This window comes from Dinoponera quadriceps, unplaced genomic scaffold (genome assembly GCF_001313825.1).
Source record: "Dinoponera quadriceps isolate SergipeBrazil2010 unplaced genomic scaffold, ASM131382v1 scaffold2723, whole genome shotgun sequence".
Lineage (NCBI taxonomy): Eukaryota > Metazoa > Arthropoda > Insecta > Hymenoptera > Formicidae > Dinoponera > Dinoponera quadriceps.
The window spans coordinates 34,090-55,832 of NW_014556868.1; the positions used below are offsets into that span (position 1 = coordinate 34,090).

General features: G+C 45.3%; 1 protein-coding gene across 1 annotated transcript in view; it reads right to left on the reverse strand.

The window, feature by feature from the left end:
- Positions 1-6: 6 nt before the first annotated feature.
- LOC106748341 (transcriptional coactivator YAP1) overlaps positions 7-21,743 on the reverse strand; it is a 24,219-nt gene continuing 2,482 nt past the window's right edge. Inside the window, exons 2-7 of the mRNA XM_014626763.1 lie at positions 21,485-21,743; positions 2,683-2,897; positions 1,540-1,724; positions 1,275-1,458; positions 808-893; positions 7-501 (exon numbers count right to left, since the gene is read on the reverse strand). Of these exons, the coding sequence (XP_014482249.1) occupies positions 406-501; positions 808-893; positions 1,275-1,458; positions 1,540-1,724; positions 2,683-2,897; positions 21,485-21,743 (1,025 nt within the window). The 3' untranslated portion in view covers positions 7-405. The remainder of the gene's footprint in view (positions 502-807; positions 894-1,274; positions 1,459-1,539; positions 1,725-2,682; positions 2,898-21,484) is intronic.

Here is a 21,743-nt window from a genome sequence, read left to right on the forward strand (position 1 = left end):
TATATACATATCTATATATATATATATATGCACACATGTACGTATGTAACGTCACGCATGTATCGTTTACGTACACACGCGTCTAGATTGTTGAGCATAAACGCGCTGCAATGTGATATAAGGCCACCGTGTGTCCATGTTCGAAGATTCATCGGCCCGGTAAGCGAGCGTGCGTTTCGTCACGGAACAGTCGTGCTACTTCGTTGTCGCCGGTGTGTTATGGTCGCTGGTGGTGGTGTCGCTCTCTCATATAAAAACCCCCGGAAAGAATTTCCCTCGCGTGCGTCTCTATCGGTGTCCCGGCATCGATAATACGTGTATATGTGTGTGTGTGTATGTGTGTATTCGCTAGGTCGACTAAACGAATCCGCCGCGAGTGCGAGCGCCGAGCCTCCCCGGGCCGTACTACAGCCACGTCAACACGTTCTCCGGCTTGGTCGTGTTGGGATTGATGAGTGACTGCACGTCGTCCAAGATGTCGCTGCTGAAATCCTCGCTCAACTGAAACAAGAACGATCATGAGCACCGACGATGACGAGCCGAGCGTACTTATTCAATGTTACATCCGTTATTCAAGCAAAAAAGAAAGTGATAAAGATAACAGATGGAGGATGTGTGTGAGAGAGAGAAAGAAAGAGAGAGAGAGAGAGAGAGAGAAAGAAAAAGTTGAGCATACAATAAATAGCGCAACTGCCTCTGTCTTCGCAAAAAAAAGAGGTGGAGGAGTGTTTCCCGCTCCTCTCAAGCATATCTCAGTAAAAGGTTGTTCTCGATCTGCAACTGACACCATGGGTCGAATATGGGTACCTGAAGCGACGGCAGAAGATCATCGGTCGAGTCGATGTTGTCACTCAAGGTCGACAGGTCAGGTGTCTCCATCGGCGCACCGCCGTCTGCGGAAGAGGATTATCTTTTGAATATTAAATTATTATAATTTCATTGAAATTCATACGGTTGCACAATAGCGTTGCAACAAGGTGGGTCGAATACGACCGAAGCACTTTGTAGCTTTTACAATTAATTTCCCCGACGCTGTAGGCGCCTTTCATTCTCGCGATGAGTTGGAAAATATTCAGAAGTAAATGAAATATATCGCGAAATATGAAAAGATAAACGCTGAAACACAACGCTTCGCAAGCGCGTGCGCGAAAGCGCATCGGAACATCAGGTAGGACCCAATTCTCGTTGTTCGAAGATAATCATGTATTAAATATACAAAATACACGTCGAGAGAGATCGATGGTAATTCAAAGCGACGCCTCTCATTCTCTTACCGCTCGTGCCGTCCATGTTGTCGTCGATGTTCGCGAGGAAGTCCTCCGGGGTATGAGGAAGGGAATAGGCGGAACCGAGTCCCAGGCCGCTGTCGGCGCTCTCTTGGCGGGCATGTTGCTCGTTAATGCCCGACAGGAATGGGTCCATGGGTTCGGTAGTGGTCTGCCGGAGCATCAACTCTTGCTGCAAGAAATCGCGCCAGAGTAACAGACGGGAGATTCTAGCGTCGTCGGTCCTCCTACTCCTCCTGTCCCTCAAACTAACCTGGCGCATGATCTCCTGCTGCCGTTGCTTCAAGCGTTCGCGTTCCATCTGCAGCGACTGAAGGCGCAGTTTCTGCTGACAGGCCTGCATGCTCTGGTTGCTTTGTATGCCGCCGCCGGTGGGCTGCTGGAGCCAGCTCTGCGGCAGCATCGCGCCCGATGTGGGAGCCCTCTGAAGATGCGTCGCTGAGGAAGCGGAATATCTCGTTAGGACACAGGAAGAGCGACGCGCCAATTATCGACAAGCCGTTGCCAATATTATTATTATTATTTATTTGATTGTTTGTGGGAAATAAGTTTTTCCTTTTATACACAATTATGTTGTATATATAATATCAGAATATTGCAAGAGAAACTAAGAGAAACGAGAAAAAAATAATAGGGAAAATACACATGAATAAAAAAGCAGATTATGAAGACTCAATTAAATGCTTTTATTGCTGTTACTATAGCAGCCGTAATAATAATAACAGCAGTAATAATAATATATCATTTGAGGGGTAGAATTGTGTGTGTGTTCTGCTATCTTAAATTTAATCATGTTCAATATTCCCAGCACAGGTCATTGAGAACGTGTCTGCTTTTACGTATGGAAAGGCATAGGACTCATTATGAAGAATTTAAATTATCTAAGATTGCTTATAGTTAGAAATATTTATAATAATTTAGTTGACATATTTGACATGTTTTGACATTGTCCACCTTTAGATATGTCATTATTATTAAGCACTTAAACAGACCTGCACAGTCTGTCTTTGTTTCTTTTGTACTTTTCTCCCGTTTCTCTTTTCTTCTTCTTTGCATTGCATTTCTCTATATTTTGTCTTTTTCATATGCAACTCGCTCTTACATCGACACTTACGTTATGCATCAGAAGGATACACTTTTTCCGTCAACAGATGAAATAAATAAAAAATAACAAATAACAAAATCATCAATAGAGTAGCAATAACATAACAATATAGCAATATAATAATAATAATAATAATAATAATAATATTATCATCTATCTATCTGAATCTATCTAAATTATGATCGCTGCTAATTACTACTGTTATTGTTACGCGGGGAGGCTTCGTCGTGGAACGCGAAGAACGAGAAGAAGAACGGCGGCGCGTCCCGCGAATCGGGCGATCGAACTTACGGATTCGCGGATCGAACCACGAGGTGGTGCGGGTCTGATGATTGATGAAGTAGATCTCGCCCTCGGGTGTGCGTGCCTGCTCCCATCCGTCCGGCAATGGGCCGAGTGTGTTGCCGTTGGACTTGCCGCTCTCGACCGCGGCGGCGACCGCCGCCACGTTCGCGGCAGCGGCCGTTTTCCGCGGGTCCTCCCATGTCGTGGTGCGGGTAAGGTGACTGCAATGGAAAACATGTTGGTCAGACACGACGACGACGGCGTGTTAATCGTGTGTCACACGCGCTTGACGCACGACAATAATCCCCCCCCCCCCCCCCNCTTCCCTCGGCAGGGAGACGGCGGGAAAACACGGAGGGAAAGCGGGAATTTGAGGTTGAACCTTTGAAGGATTTTCGAGAATTCTCACGAACGGCTTATCGACAAAAGTGAATTGAGAATATGGACTTTGATGTTTTTTTTCTTGTTTCTTCTATTTTAACATAGAAAATATTGCAAAAAATTGCACCATCACGCTTATAAACAGTAAACATCTGTAAATAGAAAACTGTTTCGAATTAGACTCACGATTATGACATTTTCCACTTCAATTTACATCCGTGCTGCCCAAGTTTGTACATGTAACATCTTGTGTACACAGAGGAAAAATAATATCCAGAAGATAATGAAATTATTCCCCGAGTCGAAATTTTACATTCTACATTGAGTCTTCAAGTGGAGAAAACAGAAGTAAGTTTCCACGATAAGTGCTCCTTTTAATGCTACACAGGGAATTTAACTTTACATTAAGTCTTCAAATGGAAAAAAAAAATTACACCAAAGGAGCACAATAGAGGGACCTTTGAACCTAATGTAGAACTAAATTAGACTTAAACTAAGACTGAAATTTCGTCTCGGGTCTACACATCTCTCCGAGAGATTGTCGAGAACGGCTCAATGTCGCATTAAAAATTTGTATTCAAAATTAAACGCCGGGAGGAGGGGGGGGGGGGGAGATGGAAGACGCCGATTCTGATTTGATTATTATACCGGATTCGGCGGAGCGCTCGCTCGCTCGCCCGGTCTCGCAATAACGCGTCGTCCTTCGACGGAAGAGACGAATAATTTAATTATGCAAGACGCCACCGTGTTCCCTCGCCGGGATGTCACGGAGAATCGGATGCTCGCTTTAAGCCGCCCGATCCGCGGAAACTGAATACGCGCCGCGGCGCGTACAGTTATCCACATATAGTAGGCGCATGCTAAAAATAATCCCATTCAAAAGACCGAAGCGAAGCGGCGGCGGCGTCGCGGCGACGTGGGTTAGACGCGTAGGTAGGTTTAGCGCCCGAAATAAAGACGGACCTTTTCGCCCCGTCGATCTTTTATTACGCGCGCCGCGTGCGCGCGAATCAATTCGAAATCGATCGGAAGTCCCAGGTACACACGGTTTCTCTCTTACAGTCAACGACGAGGGAAGATAACGGCCCGTGTTCCGAACTCACTTTTATCGATAAGAGCGCCTCTAAAAGTGGCTCGGGAACCACCTGATTGGCCGGGAAACCGCGCTTAAGGCGCTCTTATCGATAAAAGTGAGTTCAGAGTACGAACCAATGCAAACGAGGTCGCCGAAGCGCCTCTCTTCGCTGCGTTTCTTTTTTTTCTTTCGGAACGCAGACGCAACCGCGATGACAATTTCCTTCGTATTCCGTGGCTCGTTAATACGAAAAGTGTCGCAACGATCTTTCGCAAACTTCGCGATTCTCACGTGTATGCGAGTGTGCCGAGTCCCGGAAGCGCGTTAAAGCCGCGATCGAATTTCGCGTTCAGCGACACGAGCTCCACGGAGAACCGAGATATTCAATGAAAATCGATATAGAGCTAGAAGTCGAGCATAATGATATTGCTATTCCCCGGGCATGGTAATATGAAAAATTTCGAATCGGGCGCATCATTTCCGAATATTCGTGCATCATAACTGGCTGCTTTGGACCGTCACGTTGCCGGTTCGCGGAATAATCAGCTGTCATGAGACGCGAATATTCAGAAATGATACGGCTAATTTGAAATTTCCGATATTACTATGCCGAGGGAATGAGACAGCACTATTGCACGGCATTAGTACACACTGCGTTATGTACGCCTTACTACTGCCTAGATGGAAAATCACACGACATTTTCACTATCTGTACATTAATATACATAAAGTTAATATATACATAAGGTAAAATTATTATAATTAGAGCTTTGCCAATGTTATATTTCTCTCATCATCAGACGACGTAATATGTGTATTTTATTTTATCCCTTAAGCACAGCAGAATTATTTCTGACATATTATCTTTATAATTTAAGACATATAATTTGCTAAATATTGATTATTATATTTTATAGCCTATATTTTAATAGCCTGTGAGATTTAATGCTCCCGGTAGGAGCCTTAGAAAGTCTTCTTTCTTGTATCTCTTACCATAGTACACCGTTTAAACCTATTAATCGTTTGAGTTTGATAGCTAATGCAGTTCACGTAGATTTTCTTTTAATTTATCTCAATTAAAAACCAATCAATGGATGATGTAGATCAGTTTTATTTACATGTATACCAACTTTAATATTTCCAGTGTACATTTTAGTTATATGGTTCACATTCGATCCTCGTTTTCTCTTTCTTATTTTCTTTATTCTGATATAAAATAAGAATGCCGTAATTTTGTCCCGTCAACTACGGTTACTGTAATTTCTCGCACACCAAAGAGCTCGTCCCATTAATAAATAAACAAATACAAAATAAGAGAAAATATAGCTTCCGGATAAGAACGGAATAAAATGCGCGAGATATCTCCTCTCCCTCGATCTCCTTTCCGAAATCGAGAAAGGGCGAAGGATCGCCGTCCGCGGGACTTCGCTCGAACCTTCGCGAACGGTGTGCACTTGCGAATTACGGTACTCGTCTTCTTCTCGCAGCCGTAGCGCGCTCGACCCGCGACGGACGGCTCGTTCCGCGGCGGAGAACGGCGAGCGAACGAGAGGAAGTCTGTTTCACTGAGCGCGCGCGCGCGCGCTCGTGTGACGTCACTGCGCGATTATATTTCCGCACCCACACACGCCGCTCATTCGCTGCAGACGTGTACCTGCGTGACGCGTACCTGCCGCGCAACGGGTACGCGTTTGTAAACACACACGACGCCGAGAGATCGGCCCGGATTGGGAACCGGCAACGAGCACTCGACGGTCTCGGCACTTCATCATTCGCGAGAGAAGTTCGACTTACGTCGCAACCTGATGCTATTAAATCATCAAGAGAACAAGAAGACAAATTTCAAAAACAAAAAAGTTCCGATTAAATCTTATCCATTCATCCAACACTTCTCGAGGAAGTGTCGAAATTTCGACACGCACGGACAATCGATACGTATCAATAATCGATTGGCGCAATATCCGACGTCCAATGGGGGACCCCGTCCTCTGAGAATCGACATGTTGCCGAGCAGAGACCCCAGAGAGCGAACTCTCCCATTGGACATCGCGTCCAGGTCGCTCCGGTGTGAATTCCCCATAACGGCCGCACTTTCCGCCCTAAACACGCTACCAGGAGCGTAGCACAGCTTCTCGCTCGCTTCGACCGTCGCTCTCGGTAAAGCGAAGTTGGCTACGGTCCAACTCTTCGCGAAGAAGAAGGAAGACGATGAGGATGATGATGATGATGAGGAGGAGGAGGAGGAGAAGCGCCGCGTCGCTGCTACGGGCCACGGGGAGTGCTAAGCAGCGAGAAAGAGAGAAAGAAAGAAAGAAAGAGAGAGAGAGAGAGAGAAGGGCAGAAGGGAAAGACTGCGAGGAGAGAAAGAGAAGGAGGAGGAGGGAAGCGTTGGGCGACCGAGAGAGCCGACGAACGCGTCGGAGAATTATAAGAGGGTTCTGTGTGGCGCGTTCGCGCTCGCACACACGACATACGGACTCTACACGGTGTATTTTTACTCCGGACATCACGGCGCCGGACACTCGTAAATAGACACTCTCGCTCGCATCGACGCTCTCCGCTGCTCTCCTTCGCCGGCTCCCCCTCCCCCCCCTCTCTCTCTCTCTCTCTCGTGTATACTCTCCTTCTCTTCTTCTTCCTCTTCCGTCCCTTGCTCCTCCGAAGGCGCCCTCGCCCTCTTTACTCTTTCGCGAGAGACGCGCGTACTCGCGCTCACGTCGCCCTCCGGAGTTAGATCAGACAGACACGAGAGTCTAAAGTTTTAATGATACGACGCTAACGTTGATCTCTCTCTCTCTCTCTCTTTCTCTCTTTGTACTTTTCTCTTTCACTCTCGTTGCCTACCTGCTTGCGAGTTAGCCTGTCGACTGTACTCTTGTACAATCCGCTTGAATCTTTCGAGACCTACGCGATCCGTTGATATACACCTGGAGAGAAGGAGGGGCAGAAAGAGAGGGAGAGAGAGACCAGACAATCTCTCACCGCGATGCACGAGAGTCCGGGAAGCTACGTAGAGTATGTTCCGATAAAGTTCTAACAATTACCGGGGCCAAAACTTGATAGTCCCAATAGCTGCCGTATGTGTGGACACAATGACGTCATATGATAGATATGACACGTTATGACGACATGATATGATACCGATATGTGTCGAGCTGTCAGAATGACAGATCAGCCGGAGAGCCAACGGTTGTAATGTATACACGTATTCAAATACGATGCGAACGATTAGAAAGATAAGTTGAGTAAATTTGAGTTGGGGCTTTATCGAAGCCCGGTGTACACAATCAGTCACAAATGTCTGGCCATTCCCTAGATTGACCGTATACGATTATCGACCTTGTGCCTCATATTTGTGAGGTTGAAAATTATATATTCGGCGTCATACTTGCTCAGCTATCAATCATAAGGGTGTTGTTATGATTATAATTACTATTGTGTTATAATCGGCAACTTATACGATTTTCCTTGTACCTTCCCTTCTTTCGCACAGAGAAAAGGGTTTCTTCGAATTTAATATATATGTCTGTTTGATTTTAGTTTGTTTAAAATAAACAATATAATTTACTTATTAAACGTTATTTCAAATATCATTTCACTCGAATGAAAATGTTATTTCACTAGAATAAACCGTGTGGTTTTTTTTTTATATCTCTCCCCGACACAAGGTTTTTCTTATATCTCTCCCCGACTTTTCCAGACTTGTCCCTGACATTTTAATTTTCCATGACTTTCCGGTTTTCCAGGCCCGTGACAACCTTGAAGAACGATTTCAAAAAATGAAAGAGTACTTCGTTCGTTTACTAACGAACTCGGTCACGGGAACACGTGTGAGCTCCGTGACCGCCAAACAAAGACCTATTTTCAACCTTATACATATAAACACACAAGATCGAAATTAGTATTCTGAGTAAAATTCGCAATCTAACGGATGGACCAGGCGATTTCCGATTATTCGTATACACCGCGAAACCGCGCGAGGCGACAAGAAGTCGCTCGCGATCAAGAGTCGATACTTGAGATGTCGACGTTCGATCGTCGGGAATCACCGAAGGCGAAAGAACCGCGCAGTTTTATCGCGATCGGATAGCTCAGATTTAGGCTAAACTTCTCTCACGGTTTACGCAACGCTAACCGGAAATGGGTTAAATATAAGCTCGCGGGAGCGGGTTACACGCGGTTGAAAAGTTACTCCGCGCGGGCGGAGTTAAAGGCGTCGAGAAAAGGCGGACACCGCCTGAGCGAGGCACCAACGACGACGACGACAATGTCGACGACGAATTATGTATCAACGCTAATTAGCGCCGGACAATTTAATTCCTAAACGATAAGAGATTAATCGAACGTTTGTTTTGAGAGCGACGCGCGAGATAAGTCTCTCTCTCTCTCTCTCTCTCTCTCATGAGATAAGAGTCTCCGTCGAAGTGCGTATGTATCATGCGCCAATTTGCACGCGCATGTATTATGTAAATACGCGCTGTACTTGGGAACACGGAAAAATGTGTTGGAATCGAGTAAACGGAATTACCTGTTTTTCAGTCTTTTAAATCAAGTAATGTTTTTATCACTTCAAGTATATTTTAATAGCTTAGTAGTAAACACACAGAGGAAAAGGTCTCTTTAGATATAGTAGAGTACGTATTTATTTCATTTGGACTTGTTTAATATAAACGACAAAATTTAAGATCAAATATATCATTTTGTTCAAATGAAATGTTTCACCAAACAATGCTTCGTTTCAATGAGAGAAATTGTATTAAATCCAAAAAATCTCTTTCTGTGTGTATTTACTTGAACGCAGTAATATATTAATTTGTAAATGAATTACTGAATATAAGTGTAAAATAGTTCTAAATTTAAAAAAGGTTTTACTAGAATTATGTAATACTTCATTGAAGAAACGTAGTGGTTTTAAATTTAGATTTTTCTGCTCAGTAAATATTCTCCAGAAATAAATTCTGATATTCTCAATGTTATGAATTCAATATTTACAAGTAAAAATCTACATATATGAAGAAAATATCACATTATATATGGTCAGTTATAATTCTGTTTCTAGTAAATATTTTCCAAGGAATATTGGAGTAGCCGTTTTACTTGGCTCGGCTAAATATTACTTGAACGGTAGCACTTTTTCAGTGAATGTAAAATACAGTGTGGAATTCGTGCGACATTTCAGGAGGAGAAGTTCGAATTTTACGGGTAAAATAAAATGATTGCTTTTTTGCGTCATTATAATGTTACGAAATGATGCATACGCTTGGAAATATAATCGTAAAATCCGAGACTACTTATTACACAATCCAATCCGCACGCAATCGACGTCTGTTGAAAAAGATCGTCTATCCGTTTTTAGCGGTCACACGCTAAAACTCATTAACAAGCCTAACGATGTTCTAAGGTGCGAATGTCGGCGTAATTGCACATGCATGCACGGTTACGAAGAAATGGTAGTAACATATACAGCAATACACAAATGTCGCATCGAGGAAGACGTATTTCCAATGCATCGGGAAAGAACATCGGCAATTGACTCTTCGAAAACAGCGTCGCGAGCGTTACAAAGCGATTTTACGCACTTTCTATTTTTTTTGTTTTACCTGAACGTACGTTACACTTTTCACCTTTAGAGCGGAACGAGTATACAATTTTTTTTCTTCTTCTTTTCTGTATTTCTTTTTTCTCCTTTTTTGTATTTCTTTTTTCTCCATATTTAAAGATCACGTAATCAATTGCTGATTATGTCTGATATGTCAAAGGGATAATTTCCCGTAAATATAAATAAATATATAATCTCGTAAAATATAAATAGATAAATAAACAATTTAAGTAATCTAACGTTCAAGAGAAGGGGAATGAAGTTCCAATGCGGCACTGATTCGGCTGAAAAGCTGAACACACTGATTCAGCTAAACACACATGTAACAGAAGCCCGTGAGCGAAAGGTAAACGAGGCGTCGCATCTAATCACTAAAAGTTTCCGTTGTTATCTGACACTTTTCTTCGATAATATCTCGAAGAACTACGTCGCCTCGTCCAAAGTGGAAAATAATGACCATGACGCACGAGGAAAAAGGAGGGGGGGGGGGACACGTGTAAATGTAACGAGAAGCTAAGTTTTTCTGTTCGCCTGCGAGGAGTAATTTCGAAATCGCAAAAAGGGGAAACGACTTGCGGCGGGCGGGCGAGCGAGCGAATCTCAAAACAGAGATTAACACGGAACAAAATACACGATATCAAGATGTTACGCACGTATTTATGGCCGCTACTCGGAAGCAACGGCACGGGGCACGGGGACTTCGCGAAGAAATTTGCGAGGTTAAAAGCATCTTCTTGGCGCTATCGAGCGCGAATTCCCACTTTGTCCGTGCGTGAAATCGCCCGCCGAGCGCGCCTCGCCTTCGCGGAAAACCAGCGGTGAAATATGTGCCTGTGTGTTGCAGTGCCAACACCGAGAAAGACGCTCGGCTTTCAATCAAATGCAGAATAATGCGATTGTGTGTGTGTGTATGTATATGTAATATATATATGCTATGTGATAACGAAGAACGAGTCACACGCACGTGCAAAATCGCACTCGAGGCGAACGAGCTTTGACTAGCCTCACGATTACGGATATTTATATATATATATATATATATATATATATATATATATAAGTGTGTGTGNAAGTGTGTGTGTGTGTGTGTGTAAAAATTCAAACGTCACGAAACTGGAATTTCACGTCGCGATATAAAAAATTATTCGAACACTGAAAAAAATGTTACATTTGCGTGCATTAAAGTGCTACATTTTCCTAAGGAATAATTATTTTATTTGGACCAAGTAAATAACACTTGAATACGGCACTTTTTTTCTTTCAGTGAGATAATTCCAAATAACTCGGAACAATCTACAGCGCGAGGCAATAACCACTACCACCTCGAATATCTTCGAAAAGTAAAAATATTTCATAAAAATATTTTATAAAAATAATCTATAAAAACATCTTACGAAATTATTCGATAAAAATATTTCATAAAAATATCCCGTGAAAATATTTTATCAAACAGAAATATTGTATTAACCGCTAAGCGAGGATGAAAAGTTTTCATTCATAGAAGATGTTCGGAGCGATGCCAATGCAATTCCCGTTAGATAAATTTTCTCTCCCGCTGTCATATTTCGACGATGCTCAAACGGTGGCGATATAGTTGTACCGTTTCTCTGTGTTTCAAGTGGCGCGAAACGGAAAAATCCGAGGAACGCGCGCGCGGAAGAGGCGGGACATTTTCGTTTCGCTCGCTCGCACACGCTGCGCGTCGAATTTCACGCTGTGCATCGTGCGCGCGCGCGCGCGCGCGCTGCCTTGAACTTTCGATACGTTCTCGCCGGGTGCTCCCGGCGGCGATCTGTCCTCCTCGTGTCTGGCATTCGCGTTTGTCGTCTATCTAAGCTCTCTCGCGTACAGGTGTGTCGGGGTCTTTAGCCTCGGCTAAAGCGGCTAACGCGAACGTCTTCGCGCCGCCGCCGATGATGGCGCGTCACAAGGCGATGCCGCCGCGCGGACAGCAACAGGCGCGTCTCGTCTCGTCCCGTCACCCGTCGCTCGAGGCCGATGGCACACGCCGAAAAAGAAAGAAACAAGGAGAAAATAGAGAGAATAGCAAGAGGCGAATGCGAATGATCGCGAGCGTGATCGCGCTCGAGGAGAATTCCGACGCGCCGGCGAACTGCGTCCTCGCGGGTAATTCGACGGGAATTCTGCCGAGAATGGTCGATTATTCGTGTCGAGAGTGGTCGATTATTCAAGTCGAAATTGTGATTCTGTCGTGCGCAAAAAGTTCGGCTGAATTCGCCGGACAATGAAGATAGGCCAAACGCGTTTTGATGAAAGGAGGCCGAATTTCTGCACATGGTAAAAATTTGATGTTAAAAATGGCCCACTGAAATTTTGTGTTGTTTTAATTAACTGGGGAAGGGAGGGGGACGTGTCGAAATGTACGCAAATATAATGTCAAATGAATCTTATCAATATGTTAATTTAACACTATATTGGTGTATTTTTTTTTTAACACATTCCCCGTGTTAAAATAACACAAAATTTCGACAGACTGTTTTTAACACAAAACTTTTTTACTGTGCAAAAAAGACCTCGGTTCTTGCGAGCGAATGGAGATCAGATGAAACTCAGTGACGAGAAATGAAAACTGAACTTGAACACACTATTTTTGCAAGAGAACAATAATTAATAATCTTCTTTTTATATTTAATCCTTTAAACCATAATATTGACTGTCCACGCATATTAGAATTGTTAAAGCTAAACATTCCGGCCTTTAAGAAACTGCCCACTACTATACATTGAACATCACCGAACCCAATGCAGTTTAAATTCCCGTATGGGAACGGACGGATGTTTATCGTCCGATTTTTCTCGTCAACTTTTCCTACTAATGCCACCGTTTCTAACGCGTCGCCTATCTTTCGTGATAAGCGCCAGTCGATTCCTAGATAACGATAACGCACGATGATGTGTACCTTTCCAGGTTTTCCAGGCACGCGCGGCCTCAAACACGACGGTCGCAAACACGACGAACGAAAAAATGCACCGTATGAATGAGACACTCGTGTGCGAGATGCGTATGTGTGCGTACGTATGTACGTGTATGAGACGCTTAACGGTTCCGTTAATTAATCCCGATCTCGTGGACTCGTCGATTCTCCTCACTGTCGTTTCCTAGATCGAAACGTCGATTGCGACACCACGGGGGAACGTGAGGGAGGAAAGGCGGAGAAGATATTAAACAGCTAATTAGGCACGGCTGGAGATAAGTGACATTAGCGACACCGTTATCAACGGTCGAAGCTAGGCGGGACAAATGTTCCGAGAGAGAGAGAGAGAGAGAGAGAGAGAAAGAGAGACATATATTACATTATGAAGCTCACACACAAGTGTGTTTATTATTTACCCTCCGTCGAAGATGGATATATACGCCATGCACGAAAATAACGCGCTTCCGATTACTCTCCTCGTGAGAGAGAGAAAGAGAGAGAGAGAGAGAGAGAGAAGCGTGTTGACAATATATAAGCGCATCTCTCGAGTGTTTTCTTGCCTGCCGCGATATCGAATAAATTTTATCGGCTTAATTTACGCTTTGTGTATCCACCCGCGCCTAATTTATGCCTCTCGCACGCTCCTCTCCCCCGCCTTTCTCCTCGCGTTCTCTCCTCTTCTCCTCCTCCTCTTCCTCCTCCTCCTTTACCACCGGCACCTTCTTCTTCTTCTTAGCCGTACTTAAAATTTCAGATCTCAAAAATAGATCCGGCGTTCGCGCGTGCGCGCGACCTTGGTTTTTCGAAAGCCGCCGTGCGAGAACCTCGCGCGCGAGAGTCGAGCGTAAGGAAAAAGGTAGCGGGCGGTTTTCGCGAAGTGTTTGTCGCGATCGCCGGTATCCGGGAATCGCGAGGGAGAAGGAGAGAGAGAGAGAGAGAGAGAGAGACGAACCTATCACGAAATACAGGGAGGGGCAGGGGGGAGCTAGTAGCCCGAACCGGAATTGTTTGCACGGGCCTCGAGGCGCGCGGGACGCGGAAAAGAACGGTGTTTTCTTCGCGCGCGCGTGCGTTCGCGAGAAACGGAGCGCGGAGTTTTTGCCGGTAAAAAAGGCCGCCGAACCGAGGACGAGTTGTCCTTCTTCTTCTTCTTCCTCTTTCATTTAAAACACACTCGACGAGATCGCGCCCTCCTCTGTCCCCCCCCTCCCCCCCATCCCGCCGAGCCGTGATGGTTTCTATCGGCGATTTCGCTTCTTCGTTGCGTCGCTGCGAGGTCGCGAGACGCTTCACGCTGGGAGGAAGAGAGGGGACAGGGTTGCCACAGAAAATGAATGTTGAAATCCCTCGACTTTTCCACGTTTTCCAGACGACGGTGGGGAATTTTCCGTGAGCAATGTGTAATCTTCAACGTTGAACGTTTGCAGATTCAGGCCGACGAAAAAATAAATGAGTATTGGGGGAAAGAGTGCGGATTGAGAGCATTCGAGGAGATTGTGTGAGCGAAGTTCGAAATTCCAGGTTCCTTTTATACTCCCTTCCCGACGTTTCCCGGTTTTCCAGATCTGTGTCAATCCTGCGGAGGAATCCGAGAAAAGGGAAAAGGGGAGTAGGACGGGAGGACGATCGACGGGACGATCGAAGGGTTAAAAATACGCGGCTAGGTCCGTCGTTCTAGGTACTTTCTCTAATAAGGACGTAGAGTGGGCGCGATATTAATACACGGCGGAGCGCGATCCAAAATCATTCGCGAGCGAGCGCGCGCTCGGCTCATTCGCGGCACAAGTCACGTTTCAATTACGCAAATTAGATTCTAATAAGCCCCGGCGCTGGACAAGATCCAAAAGCGCGGAGACGCGGTCGACGACGGTAATTGGACGAAGGAGCGCGCGAAGAGGAACGTGAAAGGAGGATTCAGATAGATAGATAAATAGATAGATAGATAGGTAGATAGAGAGAGAGAGAGAGAGAGAAGGACCACACAAGAAAAGAGCGGCTCGGAAGAACGGAGAGGACTTGGAGCGGCGCGAGAAAACGGGCTTTGTGCTTCCCGATGTTCCGGATAATTCGAATCGACGTCGCCGTTTATGCGACGCCGCTACGAACGACGCTGGCGTTAATCAAAGAGATACGCGAGCGACGGCGGTCGCGCGCTTTCACGTGGACGCGTGGACGCGAATAAACTCTCCCGAGCGACCACGACGAGGACGACGGTGTGCTTCCAGCTTCTTTTGCGATTTCCTTCTTTTCCTTTCGATCTCTCGCGCGTACGCACCACCAGGCACGCACGTGCGTGCGTCGGGACACACAGTGTCCGACATTTGCGAGTACGATCGCACGGTGGGAGTAATTAGTAGCCGCGACAACTGTTTTTGCAGTAAGCTGCTCTAACACCGGCGATGGTAGTCTTACATTGGCGCATTTACTTACTTTACTTTTTCGGCTTTTTTATCGGTGGAACGAAAAAATGTGGTCGACTGTAATTTCCGTGGGATTGAGCATTTTCTCTTCCCTCGCGCCTCGTGAGAAAAGTGTGCCTCTGGTGTTTGTATGTAACTGTAACTGCGCAGTCAAGTAATTATAGTCGCAAAAACCATTTTCTTGGTGCATGCGTGCGTGCGTGCGTGCGTGAGTGTGTGTGTGTGGGGGGGGGGGGGGGGGGNATTATAGTTTCAGCGATAATAATATTGATACTGCTTTTGGTGGGATTAAAAACAAATTTGATCGCCGAAAATTACTATAATTTCAGTAGGATTGACAATTTTCTCTCCTATAACACTGTGAGAAAAGCGTCTGACATTTGTGACCGTAATTGCGCAGTCGAGTAATTACAGTCGCGAAAACCGCTTTTTCAGTATGTGTGCGTGCGCAGAAACGCTATCAGTTTTAGCGACCCTGGTAAAAATGTATGCAGTTTTTCTAAACATTTATCCAGTTCCTGCCTAGTTTTAACGCATTCTCATTAGTTGTAATAATATTGCGTAGAAACTGGAGAGAACTGATAGAGTTTTACTCAGGTGTACTTTCAGGATGAAACTGACCATTAGCGTACCTGACCGTAAGCAGCAGGTTTGCTCATTAATCAGTTGAATAATTTTTCATCCTATTTCATTGTTAACGGAAAAAATCCCTTTCAATACAAATTTACATACAATATTCAAGAAATCAAAATTTAGAAGAGCCAAAAATGTTTACACAGGAAGAAAGGAGTTGAAAACGAAATTAACAAACATAAACAAGTACAAATACCAAACTTTTTTGTTACCATTTATTGTTCTGTTTTCGTTCAGTAAAATGAATCCAGATTTGGTGCACTTTTGTGCCGCAGTAATTGTAGAAAAAGCGTTATATCTTGATTGGGATCTCAAGTGGGCGAAAGTTAATAAACTGTCCATTAACTGCTCAAGAAATGCATGAAATTTCTACCAAGGAGATAACAATATTGATCTTATGTGCACATATCGATATGCCCTTCTTGCCGAAACAAATGTCGAAAAAAATTGCGTCGAAAATGACTATAATTTCAGGAGATTGGCCATTTTCCTTTCCCTCACATCGTGAGAAAAGCGAGCGGCGCTTGGGACTGTATAATTGCAACGGTGAAGCGACTACCGTCGCGAAAGCCATCTTTCCAAAAGCATTTTCTTTTCTCTCGGCGATACGTAACGCGAAATCCAGCCGGAGGGGGAGGGGTTCACGTGGTACACGTGATGTACATTGTGCACACGTAACGTCGCGATGTTGTCTGGTCGTTGTTGCAATTAGCGGATACACCGGGCGCTATTACCGCGTATTATTAGGGAGAAAGAGAAGAACAACAGCAGACGACGACGGCGACGTCGGAGTCTTCCCCCCCGCGCGCGCGATACTCATTACCGCGTAATGCAGCGAGCGTGCAACTCGCTTCGCTGCACTTTGCAGAGCGCGTTACCGGGACGCGCTCACACGCTCGCTGCACGCCTCGTATTACGTCTACCGAAAGAAAGAAAGAAAAAAGAACAAAAGACAGGAGGAAGGAAAAAAAAAGAGCGAAAGAGGGAAGAAGAGGGAGAGGGAGGGAGGGAGGGGAGGGAAGGAAAGAAACGAGCCGCGCCGCGCTTCCGCGAGACGCGCGCGAGCGCGTCTCCTCGCCGCCGTGGAAAACACACGAGGTGTGCGAGAGTTTCGTGCGCGAAAAGTCGACATTTCCACCACTTTTCGGGAAACGCGTTCCTCCGAGCCGACCTCGAAACGTCCCGACCTGATCTCATCTACGTCGCCGAAACGACCCAGACTACAGTCTCTATAATAAGAGCCTGGACGACGGTTGCGTCGTATGTTCGCCCCATAAACCGGAAATTTATGATACGCGAAATGCGCGAAAAGCTATTAAAATATATATAAACTGAAATAAATTAATACTTAATTGTGATATAAAGTATATAAACTTACTTTTCTCTTAACACTCTCCGTACATAGGAAAACAAGTTTCTTTGAATTCAGCAGATTTGGATAAGTTAATTGCTTTTTTGAAATTAAATTAGAATTTAATGGCCTTTTATATACAATTAATTTAGTTAAGTTAAAAGTAACCTAAACAAAAATTAACTAATTAAAAGTTAACTTAAAATTAAATTAATTTGTTAAAGTTAAAATTTAAATGTGCAATACTATATATGTAAAGTTTAGAAAAAGAATACAGCATTCTTTAGAGAAAATAATATTTCGTTTCCAACAAAAGGAATATATTTCATTATATATTAAATATTGTTCCACTAAACCAATGAAAAGTCCTTTAATATCTTTATAGTGTTATTTCTTTCAAAATAACGTATTACTTATGACAATCATCGTAACATTTGGTTGAAAATATATAAGAAATATATTATTTGACATAAAAATACTTATTGTTTGAGAAACCGAACAATCCTGTTGGTTAAATCAAACATTCGTTTGTTCGCTTCACTCGAAAATACAAATTTGTTTCAATTAAAGAAATTTCGTTCAACCCAAAAAAATCATTTTTTCCATTAACCTTCGTAGATGGCAAATCTTTGCCTTCGTTGTCGCTCAGCTGATCACTTCGGTTGCTTCCCAGCAAGAGGCGCAAATCGACACAAAGTTACATCATCATTTGTTGTCGTCATATGGAAAGCAACATTTGACATATCTCAATCAAAAACTTAGACCGAAAATGGCGGAGCCAATCATAAATCACACGGTGTCTAAATTCTTACTATAGAGACTCTAGGCAGAACAAATGTCTGAAAGATGTCTCAAAGACATCTAAGAGACATTTCTATTTTTTTCAGATATCTTTCGGACATCTCTGAGAGGTCTTTTAAGAATTGGTTTCGCCTGGGGACGCGACGCGATGACGGCCACGACGACAACAAGGCGACGCCGCGCACCTGAAGAACGTGGCGATAATCGTGAATTATCTACGCCGCATCGGTGATCGAGACTCGTGACAAAAGGACTGTGACGCGTTCGCTGATAAGAGCGGAAATAAACACACGCGACAAGCTCGTATGTGTGTGTGTGTGTGTGTGTGTGTGTGGTGCGTGTCGACGCGATGGCGGGATAAATAATTAATCGTCGGACTCGATCGGCCGAGCGCGACAGGCCGCGGCCGCTTCCTCTCCTTCGCCTTTTCCCTTCTCCCTTCTCTCTTCCCCTCTCTCTCTCTCTCTCTCTCTCCTTTTTTCAATTTTTTCAACTCGCCACACCGGGAACGTGCCGGCTCGGCGGGGGAGGGTGCTTTCGAATCGCGCGTAAATTCGCGCGTGTATTGCGCGGCCGAGGAGTCCGGTGGCGTAACAGACAATCGCGGCAGAATTCCGCGACTGAGAAGGGAAAAAAAGGAGAGCAAGCACACATGCACCTTCCAATCGAAACGTCTGGACGCGATCCCGGAAACTCCGGGCGATTCTCCATGTGCGCGTGAAAGTGCGAAGGTGAGACACGACGATCGGAACGACGCGCACGGATATCGGACGATGGATTTTACAGGTGTGTTCTTAGCTGAACTCGCTTGCATTTGTTGCCTTCAGGGTAAAATAAGGTAACGTGGAGAAAAAGAGTTTGGTTGAATCCGCCTGGCAATGGAGAATTAGGTGCGTTTTAGTCGGAGGGAACTGAATTTCCGGCTGTAGAAACCGAATTTGGTTCGTGAGAACTGGAGATTCCGTTTCCGTCATAACCGAAACGCGTTCGGTTATTCATTGACAAGTAGGTTCACCTGAACTCTTTTTTTACGGCGATGTAATAATTATTACCACCTTGAGTGTCCTCGAAATACGAGAGTGAGAGAACAAATATACATATAGAGAAAAAAAAGTGTTAGATTGAAGTAAATAACTGCTCCAATTCTCCTCAGCAAATTTTCACTTGGATTAATTTTTGACATATTTGTGTCACCTTTCAACATATTCACCTTATGTCAAATTAACACAGGAATTTGAGTAGACCGCTTAGAAAATGTAATATGTCAAATTTGCCGAATTTCTCTTACTATGTATTTGGTACTAAATAATTTGTAACTTGACTAGTAACCAAACGATTTAACTGAAACTGTTTAACCAAATCTTGCTAATTGTTAGCAAATCCTTCTTTTAGTGCGTGACTCCCGGGTGACGGAAAGAGAACGAGATTGAAGCATCGGCCTGCGAGATAGATCCCTGTCGTGAACTCCTGTCTGTGCCTGTTCTCCATTTTCTCCCCTGTTTCCTTCTTTTCGGGAGGGAAGAGCACGTACTGTTCGCGTTCTCACGAACGCGTCGAAGCACGTTCCTCGAAAAAATCGGCCGTGCGGACGTTTCACCTCACGATTTTCAGCAGGCAGGTAGAAGAAGAAGCAAGGCCGATTTCGCACACGTACACAGGCTAATACTTAGCCGGACAGCGGTGGCTGCAGGTAAAATCTTTGAACGAACAGGTCGGACCCCCGCGGGGCGATTTCTTTCTTCGCAGGCGGTTCGCCGGTTCACGGATAAAGAGACGAAAAAAGGGACACGTGGACGTGTCGCAGACGCCGAAAAGGAACGTCGAGAAAAGCCGGGAAAATCGTCTATCGCGTCTGCGAGATCGAAAGACGAGATAAGATGAAATGAGATGGCGGCGGAAAGTTCGTGGAAATCGAAAAATAAATGGACGGCGAATATGCGTTCTTCCCGCGCGATCTCATAAATCTTCCTCGCCTCGGTGGATTCTTGCCGCCCCCGCCGGCTCGGAGACGCGGACGATGAGGACGCGACCGGATCCTGAGTGAACTCAGGGACTCGAAATTCAGGAGGATTCGGGGAGACGCGGAGTTGCGTCTCGTTGCGGCGAGAAACGGACGACGAAAGGGACGCCCGAAGGTCTGAGAAGGCCGACAGAGAGAAAGAGAGAAAGAGCGATTCGGAGAGGACGTGTACAGTCTGTGTGGGGTCAGCTCCGAGAGAGTAGAGGACGATGGGGGCAGGGAGAAAGAAGGACGAAGGGGACGACGGAGCGAGCGACACAACAGCGGAGTTTCCCACGACAGGTGACATGTGAGAATCCCCCGGCAGTCACGGCGGCGCAGGTGGATCAGGTTGGGAAGCTGAGACGCGTGGTGGGAGGCCCAGGAGGCATACCTGTGGAGGCATCGAAGAGCGAGACAGCGAAAGAGAGAAAGAGAGAGAAATAAAGAGTAAGAGCAAAGTCCAGGAGCGTAACTACGCCGAAGCCCGTTTCCCAAAATCGCCACCAGCGCGATTATTTCTCCTTCGTTCCGTGTTAAGCTAACGATCAATTTTTCCCTAGATTTGAGTAAATTAACTTGAGTTGAAAGTTAATTAGGTAAAACTATATATATATAAACCTGACTATTCTTCTTCTTCTAAACTATGTATATATATCATTTAATAAATTTATCAATAAATAAATTTTAACTTTAATAAGTTAATTTAGTTTAAAATCGTCTTTTAACTAGCTACTTTTTATTTAGGTTACTTTTAGCTTAACTAAAACTTAATTGTATAGGTCATTAACTTTTAACTTAACTTCGGAGAAGAAGTTAATTTACCCAACTCTACTGTTTTCCCTTAGGAAATGTGACGAGTGAGGTGTGAAGTGACTTTTCACGAGTTCACGCCAGAGCAGAAGGATTTATGATGAATCTCAGCTCTAATTTGGAAACATTTCACTTTTCACATTTTCGTCTTGAGGAAAACTTACATGATCGTTACCCAGGTGAAAATTAGGCTTGAGGTAATTCCGGAGACCCGGAGACACGACACGAAAACCCAGCGACAACCATGTCGCAATGCGTCTGTGTCCAACGGGAAAGATAATGGTTTCCGATAGCCCTGCTTCTCAATAACCCCGAGAAGATAAATTTTCCAATTGAATGCCAGGGTACAGCGTCGCGTAATCTTGCCACTGGTCTTATCAGGCTCACCGAGTTCCAGACATTTCCCCCGAGTCTACGTAAATTCACACGCCGCCGAGTGGCCGAGCGCCGCGTCTCGCGCGGTCATTGGCGCGCGCACCGGCTCGGCGACCTGCGCTCGCTACCCACAGCTACCTGCGACGGCTTTATCTACCGGAGGCGCGCAACAATCGTCTATCTCCCGGAGATAAACCCGAGTGGTTGGACTACCTGAAGGACCCCGAAACGCTAATCACGATCGACCGGTGTGGAGGACCCACGAGAAGAGGTGCACCGCCAGGGCTGTAACTACACGTATCCTCCCCTCGAGAAAAAACACAGAGAGAAAGAGAGATAGAGAGAGAAAAAGAAAGAGAGAGAGAGAGGAAGAGAGGGGGGCGATGAAGGAAGGAAAAAAAGACACAAAGGCATTCTCTCACTCACTTGAGGAAGTAGATCTGGCCCTCGGGGGTGCGCGCCTGTTCCCATCCGTGGGGCAACGGGCCCAGGTCGTCGACCGTGCTGATGACGTCGTAGCTGCGCTGCTTCTGATGATGGTGGTGACGCGCGTGCGGCTGGGGCGCGTGCTGCGGCGCCTGCTGCGCCGAGGCGTACGTCTGCTGAAGGGAGGCCGGGCTGCTGTGGGCGCGGGGGTGGGCGACGGTGAGGCCGGCCGCGGCGGCGGCAGCGGCCGCAGCGGCGG